Source organism: Papilio machaon, chromosome 2 (genome assembly GCF_912999745.1).
Source record: "Papilio machaon chromosome 2, ilPapMach1.1, whole genome shotgun sequence".
NCBI lineage: Eukaryota > Metazoa > Arthropoda > Insecta > Lepidoptera > Papilionidae > Papilio > Papilio machaon.
In genome coordinates this window covers 8,752,151-8,767,356 of record NC_059987.1, presented here as the reverse complement: position 1 = coordinate 8,767,356, position 15,206 = coordinate 8,752,151, and the positions used below count along the sequence as shown (strand labels likewise).

The window sequence follows — 15,206 nt, the reverse complement described above, 5'->3', positions numbered from 1 at the left end:
CAGAAATATCTACGGTTACATATGAGTTCTAGATCAGTGGTTTCCAAAGTACTTGGACCGATTGGGGTTCACAGGAGACCTGACCTAGGGAGAGCAGGATGCCAGTATCAAATTGAGGATTCATAGATTGAAGACGAAATGTATTAGCAGGAGGTTCATAGAAAGCACTAAAAATTTATAAGTGGTATAAGAGGGTTGGGAATCTTTGTTCTAGACATTGATAGCATGCGTGATTTTTTTAGTGTTTCACTGAACAAACAACGCTCAGAGTTAACATGCCAGAACAAATATTTTGCGCTATCTCGACACTTGGAAATCATCCTTATTTGTTTAGTGTCGTGTGGGCGTTCGCTAATGACTTCCACCACTTTAGGTGTGTATATCTAATCAAATAGCGATAAAAAAGCTAATCGCTGAAATAACTCAGGCAGTTTGTCTAATGCTTGTTGTTTTTGTAACTATATACATTTAAATTATGAAGAATATACCACGGAAAACACATGTTTTTAAGGTCGGAAAATTTTAAATTTTGTTGGATTTTATGAATTATTGTAACAAAAGTTTTTGTTTTTTGAAACACGAATGAATTAATTATGGATGGCAGTTCAATTCAGAAAATTAAAAACTATTGTACAGACCCCATATAAAGGAAGGCAGAGCTATTAAACAATTTGACCTTGATTATGATAAGGTTTATCCGTATTGACATTCTCTTTGTCTTCGCAATGTAATAATTTACAGACGGTTTAAGCTCGGAATTAGGATGTTTTAAACACATTCAATGTTTACATAAGGAAGTTACACTATGTTGTAGTGATAAACTGGTGACACAAAACAAGATAACCAGAACGAAGGTCTGTGAGGCCTCGTTTCGTAACCTATATGCGTTCGGATGCGCTGCTTTCTAGCAAATGTGACGAGTTTGTTTTTATTGCGTCTTTCTATGCTTTTCTGAGAATGTCTTGCATTGGGCACACGCGGAACCCGGTCGCCGACTGACATGCTGCCGCAATGCGACATCTCAACCGTTTCCTTATACCGTATGTTGTGGTAATAGGGACTATTCAGTGATTTCTCACTAATTCACTTTTTATTGCATGCATCTAGTGTTAAATAGGACAAAGTATATCTTTAACCAGTTACAAATGAAACCAGGTTTAATTAAAAGCTAGATTGACGATACACCGATACGATGACGATAAAAACAATTAACCCAAATGTTTTACTGAAATAACACGCAATAAACAAAACAATTAAAGAAAATATCAAGAGATGGACGAGAAAGATTTGATATTTTGTTTTACTTTTTTTTAAGGCCTTTCTTAAGTAGGTATGTTTGTACTTGCAATAATACGTCTTCTGTTATTAGTCGCTTTAAGCTTGTGTTGAACTATAATATCTCTATTCTAATCTGACAATTTTACTTAAATTAAAATTATTTATTTTTAAGAAATTGTAAACTGTAATTACAGTTTTGGTACTAAGCAATAAATTACAATTAGAAAGAAAACAGTTACATGAATCAATTTATTCCATAAGTTATAAATTAATTAATTTAGACATTTTCAATGGCCATGGTACTTTCTATAGTAATGGACGCGGTAACACAGTAGCCCGAATAGCGGCGCAAGTAATTAATTCTCGACGGCTGTACGTTTTCCTTTAAGCGTTTTATCGCGCTCGATTTCCTCCATTAGTAAGTAGTTATGATAACAACCGGCGGCGACTACTGACGTTAGCGCGGAATATGCTGAAACAGAGCTGCTGCGCAAACTTACAATGCTCTATTTTGTTTTGTTTAGACATCCTTATTTATTAATAATGTAATGTAGAGCACCGGGTATTTGATTTAGAACAACAACACTCTTTGCCTCGTAAACTCAAGTGCTATTAGATTTCGGTAGACAAGTGCACTTTACGTCGTAAGCTTTGTTTTAAAAAAAGTAACAGAGAAGAATCGATTAATCTTATTGACGAGTGTCAATGTTTTTTTTTGTTTTTTTATCTAGTGATTGTGGTGTTGCCTTACAGGTTGTCATGAAAGCTATTCCATCAAGTTTCTATTAAATGTGTTGTGTTATAAATAAACTTAGATACAGGTCGATAAAAAAGTCGTTAAGGTGAGCAGGCTGCTATCGTTGACATTGGAGCGTGTACTCAAAGGTCCTATTTTCAGCCTCAGTGTTCGGAAAAGGTCGTATCAAATATCCTTAGCAAAGGTTGAATATAAAAATAGTGAAGCGGAACTGATGTAATAGTACAGGTATAGACTAATTAGTAATTAGTTTATTTAACAATTTTCTCTTTTCAAAATTTTTTTTAAACCTTCAAAATTTTTTTTGATGTGAAATTTCATTAAATTGTTAGTAAAATAATTTCAAAAACAAACTCCATCTTTAGCCTTTATCGCCAACATGTTAATTTTGATTTTAATTGAATTTTGTTTACTTTTCTAAATTTCTTACAGATCTTAAGTTCTCGATTTTATTATATACTAGCTATCGCCCGCAACTCCGACGCGCGGAATGAAAAAAGACAACATAATTAGTAGTCTATGTGTTCTTCCTGACTATCTTCTATATGAATGCCAATTTTTATCCAGATACCTTCAAACAATCATCCATCCATCCATCTAAACTTTCGCATTTATAATATTAGTAAGATCTGCGCTATTAAAATAAATTAATATTTTTGATTTCTCTATGATGATAATAAGAGAATGTAATTTAACGCATCAGTGTATTAAATTGTTTGAATCTCTAAGAGCCCGCTCTGATCCTAATGACTTTGAAAGTGTTTTGCATATTCATGAGAAACTTTGAGAGATCAATAACATTGCCCTTAGAGGGCATGTCCAGCAAGGTTAGAGAAAATACCAGTTATATTTGAAAAACTTTTTCAATTTAAAATAATAACGAAATTTATAATAAATGCCATGAAACTATATAACAATATACGAGTATACATCTATCGTGGTAAACCCTAAAGGTTTTGTAGGTATTTACATATATTTACACATATTATACCTTTTTCATTTAAATACTACCCATATATTTTGTAACAAATACTCTTCTCCATCAGGAAGATATTCGCATTATCAGAGAAGATATACACATGGCATATTAAAAATTAAAAAATAAAATGTTACACGTGTTTGTGGTAAAAAGGGTAATTTCATGTGAATAAGAAATCGGAGGCGGTTAATTAGAGCGTGAGGATTAACATCTCAATATGACGTCATTTATTGTGTAATTAATTTCGTCATTGTAAGAAATAAGGCGTAAAGAATTACAGCTGTTACGTATTAAGGCCTATTACGTGATATTTATTCATTTAAATCTCCTTTGTTGTGGACCTTCAATAATTATAACCGTAGCTATCGATTCGGATGGTTGACTTTAAAATAAAAAAAATAAAAATTTTCTTTAATCTTAATTGGCGATATTGTGCAAAATTTGCATTTATATAAGACAATTTTTTTTTAAAGCTTGGATTCTTGTTCTCACAAAAAAGTAATGACGTGGAAAACATGTGCGTCTTCGTTTTGCCGCCCTTTTCTAAAGTTATCATACTCTATATGTCTAGAAATTACATTCAATCTCTCTATCAAATACGAACACAAGCACAAATGTCGATAAAGACAGAGAGTAGAGTTGGTACAGACTATAATTGATACTAATGTTTACCAAATCAATTAATAAACAAACTTGTCGTATATGTCCAAGGAAAGGACACTTTGCGACTTTTATCGTTATCAAATCGTATTTAATGACAAACATTTCTTATTTATTCTAACATCGTACATTTGCCTAAATAAACAAATACACGGAACGCTGGCGCCAGAATGTGCTAATGAATTGTTTAATTAGACAACGCCGGTTTAGTTAATATTTTGTATAATTAACCTTCGCAATGTTATTGCGACACCGTTTTTTGTTGTGTTGTTGATACGCTTTAAATAGCTATTCATATAAAAAAGTTTTACGCATTGTTTTCATCACACTTAATAATATTAGTGTCTAACTAGCCCTCACTGTGATATACTATGATTTCTAAACTGTCACAATTTAAATGATCGTCTGGCGTAATAATTAATTAGCATTCAAATGTGTGAAGGTGATGCGAGGGGTGTGTTTTCACAGTTGGATTTTAAGTGAGCCGGGTATCGTAAACACAGCATGCAATGCGGTCGTATATTCTATAACGCGCTACTTCGTCCTTGTACGAAGAGTCTTCACCCGGTAGTGGGGCCTCGATTACTGTATTAACTTTACATTAATGAAACCGATATTTCCCACGTTATTCTATTTTGTTTATAGTTTTCGTCGTTGTTTGTTTAATACGAAACGATAATTAACATTTTATATATGAAAGTACAGCAATGCGTTGATCAGATTTGTTCACTCACGCGAAAATATAACAAGCTCCAAACTTTATGGAGACTCGTGGTTAGGTGGCGTGCCACATGAGTTGGCGCAAAATGCAAATCTTTACCCAAGTTTGCATTTTGCGCATCGTCTCGGTCGAACTAGCGAGCTGTTATAAAGTTTGTATGGCTCGATACAAATTTGACCGTTCCGCTAGCTGACCCTCAGCCGTCGGCAGTGACTGGTTGATATCGTAAACAATGGAAGTAAAGTGCGGTACTCACCATAGCTTGCTCGATCTTGTTGTCGATCGCCACGGCGCTGGTGCCCGACGCGCTGTGAACAATAACATTACTATTAGAGATACATAAACTGTCTAACTGTACATGTTGTTTTCTAAATTGCGGCAAGTGTACCTAATTACACACACCAAAATAGTTAAACGCATTACGTTTAGGACTTTCTAAATTTTTGAATATATTCAATTATATAAATTTATATATCAATACATATAAATTTCATGAAATAGTGACTGACAATAGGTAAGAAATAACTTGTCTTATTATATGCATTGACTCTTGTGAATGTTTCTTAGCAAATACATTTACACAGGTTAGTTGACAAATGTATTTATTGATCTGAACTATTATCTATATGAATTATTTAACAATTAAATACATAGTACCATTATTTCATAATAAAGTGATGCAATTAGTAGATTTAAAAAACTGTATACGAATCGCAGCGATGTTGTAAAAGTATAAATGTCAAAAGATTGTTTTCAATTTTTTTAAGGCTTGCACTTTATTTGAAAATGCGTAATTATTTTTCAAAATGTGTCAATAACATTATGGGCACCAAGGTTATATCTGCGTCCGGATCGAAACAAAAATTCGCATTTCTCGCACAATTACGAGTTTCACGGTAAATCGATAAATCGCTGAACGAACTTAATTTCATTTTGACACATGTAGTGTTGTTTATTGAGTTCTGTGGCATTTCTATTCAAAACATAATCATAAGAATGCGTGCATAATTGACCTTAGCAAATGCATTCACTTCATACTGCGCCTTAGTTAATAGTTGAACGAAATCGTACTAGGATATTTTGCAACGAAAGTGTTTTGCATCAAAACACCGTAGTTACTATAACAGTTCACATATCCAAACAATACAACCATAGATTTCTGTTTCTGACAATTGCAGCACCGATTATTTTTGGTATATGAGGTGTTTGCAAGATTGGTGATTTGTTTTGTTTACAAGTATAATTACCATTTACATAACCCACGAGACATATAATAAACTAACATATAAAGAGCTAAACAATCACAGTATTTATCTGGTGTCCGCAGAGCCATACTGAGCGACGGACTGCATCCGCGAAATAATGCCAGTCCTACTCACCCTGATGAAGGGCCCCGATGGGCTCGAAATTAGTCGGTGCCGACAACGGACAACAGTACGTGAGTGTTTAGCCGTTTACATATTATTTTAAGTACCATAAACACACACTTCCAAAGGTATAAAGGAACTGAATAATGTGTTGCAGAAGGCGATCAAATAAAAGACAACGAGCGTTTTACCTGCAAATAAGTCACGAATGCACGTTTTCATTGTGTTTCGCCACGTGCGGCCATAGAGCGATACAGTCTACTTAGCGTCAGGCCGAGATACAATTATCGCGGACTATTGCCGGACTTATCTATTATGATACAATCTTGTCCGTAATCATCCGGTAGCCAGTATGTGGCACGACGTACGGCTGCGTACTTGACTTTCTCCGGCCTCGGATTCCGTGTCGCGTCAATGAGGTGAGCAGAGCGTCGTGAGTCGTGAATCGCGACCGTTGTCGCGGATCGATTTCGTCCAGTCCATTACTGCAATCTCCGATATTAAATAACGGCCGTTTAGCGCATGACCGCGGCTGCAGCGGATGACAATAACCGACAACCAATTCAGGATCCTTATGTAAACGCCGCAACGTAATAAGCCGATGAAACGTTCATGCGAATTAGCGTTTGCTGCATTAAACATCGATGTATGCAGTGACAATAACATACAAGAAGCAACTTTCACTATATGTAAGCACAACATGTTTCATTTCAGTGGTTATAAGTTACATAAGTTATTTAGTTGACAGAAAATTAAGACCGGGAGTAACGAATTTGGACAGGCTTACAAAGATCATTTGGATAACATTATTATGTAGCTAATGCAATATATGATTTGACGGACTGTTTCTTAAACTTCAGACGACATGTTCATAAACTGTTGACTATGATCTATCTATATTGGTAAAAGCAATAAAATTGTTGTAGAAACCAAGATGGAAAAGTCATTTCTTTTCTACTGTAGTTTTTCCTCATGTTTAAACTTGGTATTTACTAATATATCCCAGATATCTACACGTAATTTTACAAATACGCATAAGTTTCTTTGGCTGTTTTTATAAAGCATTAAAGTAAAAAATAAACATATACCTTTATTGCAACAAAATTAATTATTCAGTCGATTAACTGAATTAATAAAACATATTACAAACACAATAATTGAATAACACCCATTCCGCCATTGTGTTGAAATAGAAAACGCACAAATTAAAATCCTTTCAAATTCATCAACCGTTTCGAAATAATACAAGCTATAAAAAACTTGACTGACGTGCCTATCAAGACCAATACGTGAGAGATGATTTGTTGCCAAATCTAACTCCGATTGGACGGTTCACGTATGCCAATCGGAATGTACCTGGCAACGTAGTTTACAACACACCTACCAAGAGTCACACTCCTTAAAATAAAATTGCACTCTTTGAGAAACAGAGGTTTTACCGCGCTTTTTATAGATTCCCTGATCATTGACACTTGTAAAACAATATAGCTTAAGCGACGGGCAAATAGTGCGTTGTAGGTGGTATTCTGTAAATATGAGATGCGGGCAAACAAAGGCAAGATAAGGGTTTTGTCACCACGCACGTGCATACTTCACATTAACGCGTTCTATGAAGTACCTTTGAACAGCATTCATATGAACAGAGATTATGAACGTCTGCTGAAAAGTTCAAGGAACTTAATTTCTTTTTCCACGAGTTGTTTACTTCGAAGGAAAGAAGATTCGAAGATCGGATACTGCTGTTAATTGATCTAAAAGCAAAATTTTCAGTTTGTCGATACTAACTAAATCAACCATCAATGAATAAAATTTTTCATGTCACACTAAAATCATTGTCCTCAAGGAACTAATTAATTTAATGACTCATACATTGTTTCTAAAGGTTTGTTCGTGGCACTTACACAAAGGTCACGATATAAATGCGTCTCATGAAAATTTAATAGCTACATTACTCATTGTAGCAGTAACCACTTATTGTTACCTATAAGTTACTTGTATACGCAGAACCAAATCAACGCCTAGAGGACGTTTACATTACACAGCATAAAATGGAATCAATTACGTTAAAATGATTGGGCAACGATAAAATAACCATTAGCGTTTATGAAGTGATTCTCATTATTGCGAAACATTCAATTACATTCGACATTGTTGCTGTCGTGATAGAGGACGTATGATTATATGCACACTAATATATTAAGCGATAAATAACGCTATCGCTGGTGTGCAATAAAGCCGTATACAGTTTATCTCGAAGCGAGCGCGCAGCTAGAACAGTCAAGGTCGTTTTAGGGAAATCGACGGCGATCGTTGTCGACATGGCCACCGTGTTCATATTTTAAGTCGATGCCTTCACTTGGCATGTTAACGTGCAGAATAAACTATTACGTAAACACTACTTTTATGTTAACGCAAAGAACGTACTAGAATCGACAAGCTAAGCACCATGCTATTAAATGTTGCGATTCCATATTGCAGAAAATCACGTGAGGTAACTAAAGTATATATAAGCATAATTTAAACAGCTGATTTATAAGTGTATATTGATCGCGGCGCTGCGACGCATTTGAGTAAAATCAAATTGACAAAAAGGACATTAATGGTGACCATAGAATATAAAGGATTGGATTCGGTGTGTGCTGGTCACGCGAAACGGTCACGCGACATTGCTTTCCCTAAGCTTTCGTAAAGGAAAAATCAGTTATGAATGGTAATTTCATAAAATCTTATGGGATGGCCATTGATAGTGCGTTACGTTAAATTTCCAAGGAACGCAATCACATTCAGATCGATGCTTTTTGCATATGTGAACATAAACAGGTATGGCAACTTTTTGGTAGAAAGTAGTTTACCATCCGGCTTCATCGAAAATCATTCACTTGGATTCAAATATTACACATTTTCAACGTGATGTAACATAAATCGTAAAGCCATATTGTTAAAAATATCTGTTAAAACATTAGTTATGGGTATCAAAAATGAACAAGGGGCAATGTCGCAATTAATAGAAGATCAATGTCGCAGCGGGCGGAGCTTTTCGAGGTCAACACTCTCGAGGTAGACATATAGACTATATGAATGTAGAAGATTTTAGTGCTTTGTGCAGCGGATCGATACAGCAGCAGTCAGGCGATAGAGACGCCTAGGTTCTATAGGCGGCGCTGACGTCAGCCAATGGCAACGGTTCGTCTGGCTGCAGTCGAACACGTTGCCGACAAACCTTCACCGACTTACCGGTTCGGTAATTAGTTAATCTTTTGTGAGAGCCTTCACAGCATTTCACCTCATCGAAAAAGAAACAAAAAAAAAAAACAAAAGATTCTGAATAAAATAAAAAAATCTAAATTTGGCGTTGGCGTAAACAAAAAACATAAATGAGGAAAACATATACTTACACCGGATAAAAGTAATCGATGTACTTGACAACGACTTCTCTGAGCAAATCCTGTTTGTTCATGATGGACGAGTAGGGCCCGTTTATGAGTTTGGTTTGCATGGTGGCGGCTGGCGGGCCTTGCGGCTGCACGAGGCGGGACCGTCGGGTCCCGGGCGTCGGGTTCAGCGGGGCCGTTTTGGTGTTTTGTATCCGTGAGCGTTGTGCGTGTCGGAGGTAGAGTCGTGGGGAGTGGTTTGCGTGACGGCGCGCGGGCGGCCGGGGCAACGCGTTGCGGCGGACTGGGCCCAGGCCCGGCCGGGGCGAGGGGAGGGGACTGGCGAGCGAGCGGCGCGCGCACGCTCTGCCTACTACGGGGCTACAGCCAGCGGTACGGCGGCGGCGCCTCCGAGCACCTAAACGACGCTTTTGCGACACACCCGAACGCCGCACTTTTGAGCGAATGAATCCGTAACAATCGAATCGCGCATTCGAAGTTGCCGCAGTTCGCTTTGAATCATACCGATGTTTAGGTTCAAGGCTGACAAGATTTAGACGGCTTTTTTATATCGCATAGAATAACGCAACGAGAACAGGTGCGCCCCGCTCAGTTCAGATTCGACTCAATAATCGTTTCGCAGTTCGAAAACGAAATCCACGAGAAAAAAAACCGTAAGTTGTTTGATCGTTAGTGGACTCTTTATTTTTATTTAGACTCATACAGCAATTTATCCACTTAGATGATAATGATCTTTGGGAGACATTGTCTACAACAAAGTAAACATGATGGCCATTTATTCCCATAAATTAATCTCCTTTTAACTTTGAAGAACATCATGATAAAATTGCATGAAATGAGCAATCTTATGTATTTCAGCTTATGTCAGTAATTGATTAAATACAAGTAGGGTTGAAACAAAAAACAAAAGTAGAGTATAGCGTCACTTGTATGGAGAGCAAATCATTACAATGTGCATTATTTACTAATGAGAGGCAGACGGCTAGACTAGGCGAGTGCCATCAAAGCACTATCGCTGTTACGCCAAACGCTTCCGCGAATTGTTCTATGAGCGTCTACTTGCATTCTATTGACAGGTTTGAAAACTTATACCCTACCGACTTTAAATAGTGCTCTTCTATTCCATTGTTTGATCCAAGTTAAGAGAATTGCTTGCCCCTACCCCTATTCAGAACATAATATTATTACGCTTATTGACATAATTCATTTAAATTACGTGACAATAATTTAACCGCATTCTAGGTCGGTGAGGTAAAAATTCGAACCGTAGTAGTATTTTTTTGAGATAAAACTGAATGAACTGTTTCGTAACGAACATTTAATGAAATCGTGCAATTGCTTAAGACTTATGTAAATACTACTAGTCATGTATTACTTACCGCATTCATGGGGTTTTAAGTCTGTAAGTAATCACATACGTTTGACGACGTCATCAATGCGCAAGTAACTAAACGGATTTGTTGAATCTGGCTTCTGTGCTCATTAGGAATACGCAATAAAGCCGGCATTAAGATGTTTCAAGGAACGGTTTACTACTATTATTATATAAAGAAACTATTGAATTGTCGTTAGCAGATGTAATCGTATTAGTAACGACAAGGTTGACTTGAAATTTATAAACACAGTAAAAATAATATACTTATAATAGTTTCTAGCAGATGTATAATTGTCTATTTTAGATGAAATTATTTAATTTACACATTAATTTGTCTTTAACCACACGTAACTTAACGAAATTTACTAATTTACTCGCGTCTGACCTTGAAAAAGTCGATTAGTATGTATTTAAAAAACATTGTCAATGCTCGGTTACCTCATCATTATGAAATAGTGCTGAGAGGAGCTAACATGAAACATCGTTTTAAATAAGGAACGTGTTGGAAAAGTTAGACTCGCCGTCGGACTTGGCTGTGGTTCAAGGCTGCGTTAGTGTTCGCTGCCTGTTTGTTCACATGGAAAACTTGATTATCAGAAAAAATATTTTCCTTTGAAAGTCCAACTTATTATTATGTTTTATGGGTTAGTTTAATGCAAAGCTCGGTCTTCGCTCAGTTATTTAAAAGTAAAATGTATTTGTTCTTCAAACTCCTTTTAGTTTTTTTATAGAACTGCAATGTTACTAAAATGAAACAACACTTTTAATTTGATCAGCTTACTGTAAATCGACATTAGGGACTATGTTATTGTTGTTGACCGACCTCCTTAATGAACTTTCCGAACCCTATTCTGCTATGTACATTTGTAATAATTGTATGTAAAGCGTGCCCTCGGTTGTAAGAGCAAAATAGATTTATTAATAAAAATAATCATTAGTTGTCTATGAATGAGTTGAATCTAGTGACAAATAGAGCCGAAATGAACATGTAAAGGAAGAAAAGCGTCTGTCAACCTGCCCGTATTTTTGCGAGGTGACAAAACATTTTGGCATCTCACAAAAACGCACGTATGACGAAAGGAATTACATGCGACCGTTGGTTAATATGATAAAAGTAGAAATAATTTCGTAACGGACGTGTTCGAAAACAATTCGGCGTGCATAAATTTAGTTTCCGCGGTCGCAGTGTCCATAAAACGTCCACCTGTGTCGGCGCCGGTGTCCGCGTTGATGTCGGCTCTCGACACTCACGTTGTGTTAGCACGCGTCGAAACATTGTTTGCGGTTAAATTATATAAATTGTAATAACCTTGACGCTTTAAATACGGATTAGTATGCCGACGTTCTGTAGGACGTTTTGTGTTTTCATGTTTCAATTACAACGATTCTAGTATCAATAAAACTGTGAGTATATGTAATCGGGAAGACTCTACGTGTTTATTTTTTACAACTTTTTTAATGATTATGATTTTGACATAAAACCGCCGCTAAACATAGGCTCTAAAGGTGGGTATAGACTAGAGCATTTACTTGTAACAAAACAACGAGCTGCTCTATGATATCGACGCTGGAAAGCATAAACGCTGTAACCCTTGAAATCGCGAATATGTTCACACACGTTAATAATTTCAACCATTATCAAACGATACTGATTTTATTATAGGTTAGCACAAACTACACAACATTGCTAAATACCGCATACTTGTAGGCGTATCAGCTCACGAGTTATGATTTTTTGGCTCTCCTGTAAAGTTCATACTTTCGGGGTTACAGCGTTTACGCTTTCCAGCGTCGATATGTTGTTGTGTATCACCCTTTCACGAACCAGACGTGCTTTGGAAACTATTCTTTTACCTGTATCATATCATTCGTTAAAACGTTACAATACATAGAAATGCTTGAGAAAATGCTCTAGTGTATATTCACCTTAACACAATAACTAACTGTAATAAAATTACTTACGACTCTAAAATTAAGAACAAGCCGTCATTTTGACATAAAACTTTGAATCTTACTAATATTATAAATGCGAAAGTTTCAATGAAATAATGGGTGGATGTTTGTTAGAAGGTACCAGAATGACTACACAGAACTGGATGAAATTTGGTGTATACATAGAAGACTGCCTGGAAAAATATATAGGATTCTTAAAAGGTTTTTTTAATCCTATTAATTATACATGATTGTTTTTTAATAACATTGAACGGACGGACGAATATGAACGCAGGGAAAATGAATTGATGAATTCCAGGTGGTACAAGCACCAGGTCTACCGCCTTTTAGATTATTATAATTTAAAATGCATGATTACAGTAGGTGCGATAAAGAAAACAACTGGTGCACTGAACATGAAATTAAAAGGCCATAAAACTCATATCGTAGATGTTAGTATTTGATTTCAATTACGACTATTACAGGATTATAAGAATGATTTTGTAAAACAATTGCTCGTAAAACTGTAATAGCAAAAAGGTAAAGAAAAAATTGATGGTGTAATAATTATAAAGTCGCGAGATGATCACGTAACATATGTTACGTTAATGTGTTGTTGCAAATGCTAATGGTTGTGTTTTATGACACTCCGAAGAGCGGCAGACTTTGCATATTTCCACAACAATGACATCATGCATGCATAGACTAAAGTTATTAGTGCTGCATGTGTTGCGACAATTATGCATTCAAGGTCCGATACCAAAGGTCGCAATATATTTCTAAATATAAAGGAAATAATTTAATATTTAATTTGATAAAAGACCTTTATTTTAAGTAGGTATTCTTCGAATGTATCGTCGGGTAACAACAAGTTTATTTTCTACTGCACGAAATGTTTTCTAATTCTCATTTTATTTAGCCGACTTCAAAAAGAAGGAGTTTATCAATTCGACTGTATTTTTTTTTTATGTGTGTTACCGCGAAACTCCGCCCCTGGTGGTCTAACTAGAAGACTAGTAGATTTTAAACTAACTTGTTAACGGTTGTTAACTAGGTTGTTAACTATTCATTAATCCATGTAGATACACACTAATGAATGATCATGCAAACGTAAAATACGGAACAAGGAAAATTAATTTGGCAATAGAATTACTCATCTTTTACCTCTTTTGACATACAATGTCATCATTACTAACAATACATAATAAAAAATATAAAGAATTAAAGGTGAAATTTATTTTTAACAATGATTCTACATTTTACATAAATGTAATTCGTGTCGTAATTCACCTTCATCCATCTATCAAATAGTAAACATAAATTCTCGAATGTTATCTATCTTACTATATATGTTATAAATGAGTATGTTTAGTTGGATGGATGTTTGTTACAAAGTATCTCCGAAACGGCTGCATGGATCGCGATGATATTTGCTATATGTAGAACACAGAGTGGAAGAACACAAAGGCTACTAAATAGGATTTTTTAACCCCGCGCGGACGGTGTCGCGGGCCATAGCTAGTACTAATATAATTACATAATACAAAAATATTACTTTAGATTTTTTTCTTCCATATACGAGAAATCGTAGACGAAATAAACTAAATTGATACACATAAACAAACTTAAGTATAACCTTTTAAATTTGACAAAGTTCGTTAAACTAAGAGGGAGTTATCAATGTCAAAAAATGTTTTTATATACTGGGTAGAAGAAAAAAATGTTTAACAAGATAAGTAAACTTAACAAGTACGTTTTCAATTACACATTACAAAATCGATCTCTGCATAACACACCGTAATCTTCATTAACGAACTATGACGACAGCCACTTGATTGTGATGCCGACTATTACAGACCAATATGGTATTATCTAGTTTTTGTCATTCACAACGGTATAATTATAAAGTTGTTATCTTGTATAAAAAACGATAATGACCGGATTTAGCACTAATGGTAGGAATAAAAATAAACTATCTTATGACGTCATTTCGATGACACACGGCCATGATGAAGTAATAACGCTTGATGTACACGTGTGTAGGATCACGTAAACACAAACAAAGGTGTAATTAATAAAAAAATATTTAAAACTTCTTATTGTAGTTCACACGTAGATGTACGTAAGTGAGCATTACATTTTGTAACGAACCAGATAAAAAAAAATCTTTGAGAACCACTTTTACTGTTTCATATTTTATTGTTCTTGTGAACACAAGGTTAGTTTTGTATTGTTGTTTGTATTGTTGTTTGTATTGTTTTGAAGTTATGAAGAGAAAGAAACTGCGAAATACACCTCCATAATTAGCTTCTATACTAATTCGGAATTCAGTAGCACAAAAACATACAGCGATTTGATTCTATTCTACACCACGGATTGACGTCACTGAAGACGCCATGACAGGTTATGTTGTATTCGCGGGACTTTGAAATTGATTTTAGAGACCACAAAATTTTAATTGTAATTTTTCCCAAATAAATTATACATTGCTTTACATAATTATTTTTGAAAATTTGGTATACAAGCCATAGTATATAAGCAGAAGTTTGGATCTTGTACGGTGGCAACTAAAGACATCGCTTAATAACACATTTTGTTAAAATTGATTTGGTCCTCTAGAACTCTATGCGTGTTGATTAACCAACAGACTAACTTTTATTAAAAATTTCACTACTTTTATAGTGTAATATAACAGGTAAAAGAGGTTTTAATTGTTGTAGTATTTGAATCTGAATCTTTAGATGC

At 35.3% G+C, this 15,206-nt stretch overlaps 1 protein-coding gene across 2 annotated transcripts in view; it reads right to left on the bottom strand.

The window, feature by feature from the left end:
* The window catches only part of LOC106716899 (protein bunched, class 2/F/G isoform), a 137,408-nt gene that overhangs the window by 10,335 nt on the left and 111,867 nt on the right, over positions 1-15,206 (bottom strand). For both annotated transcript variants that reach the window (XM_014510548.2, XM_014510549.2), the window contains one exon: positions 4,652-4,703. In XM_014510548.2, the coding sequence (XP_014366034.2) occupies positions 4,652-4,703 (52 nt within the window). The remainder of the gene's footprint in view (positions 1-4,651; positions 4,704-15,206) is intronic.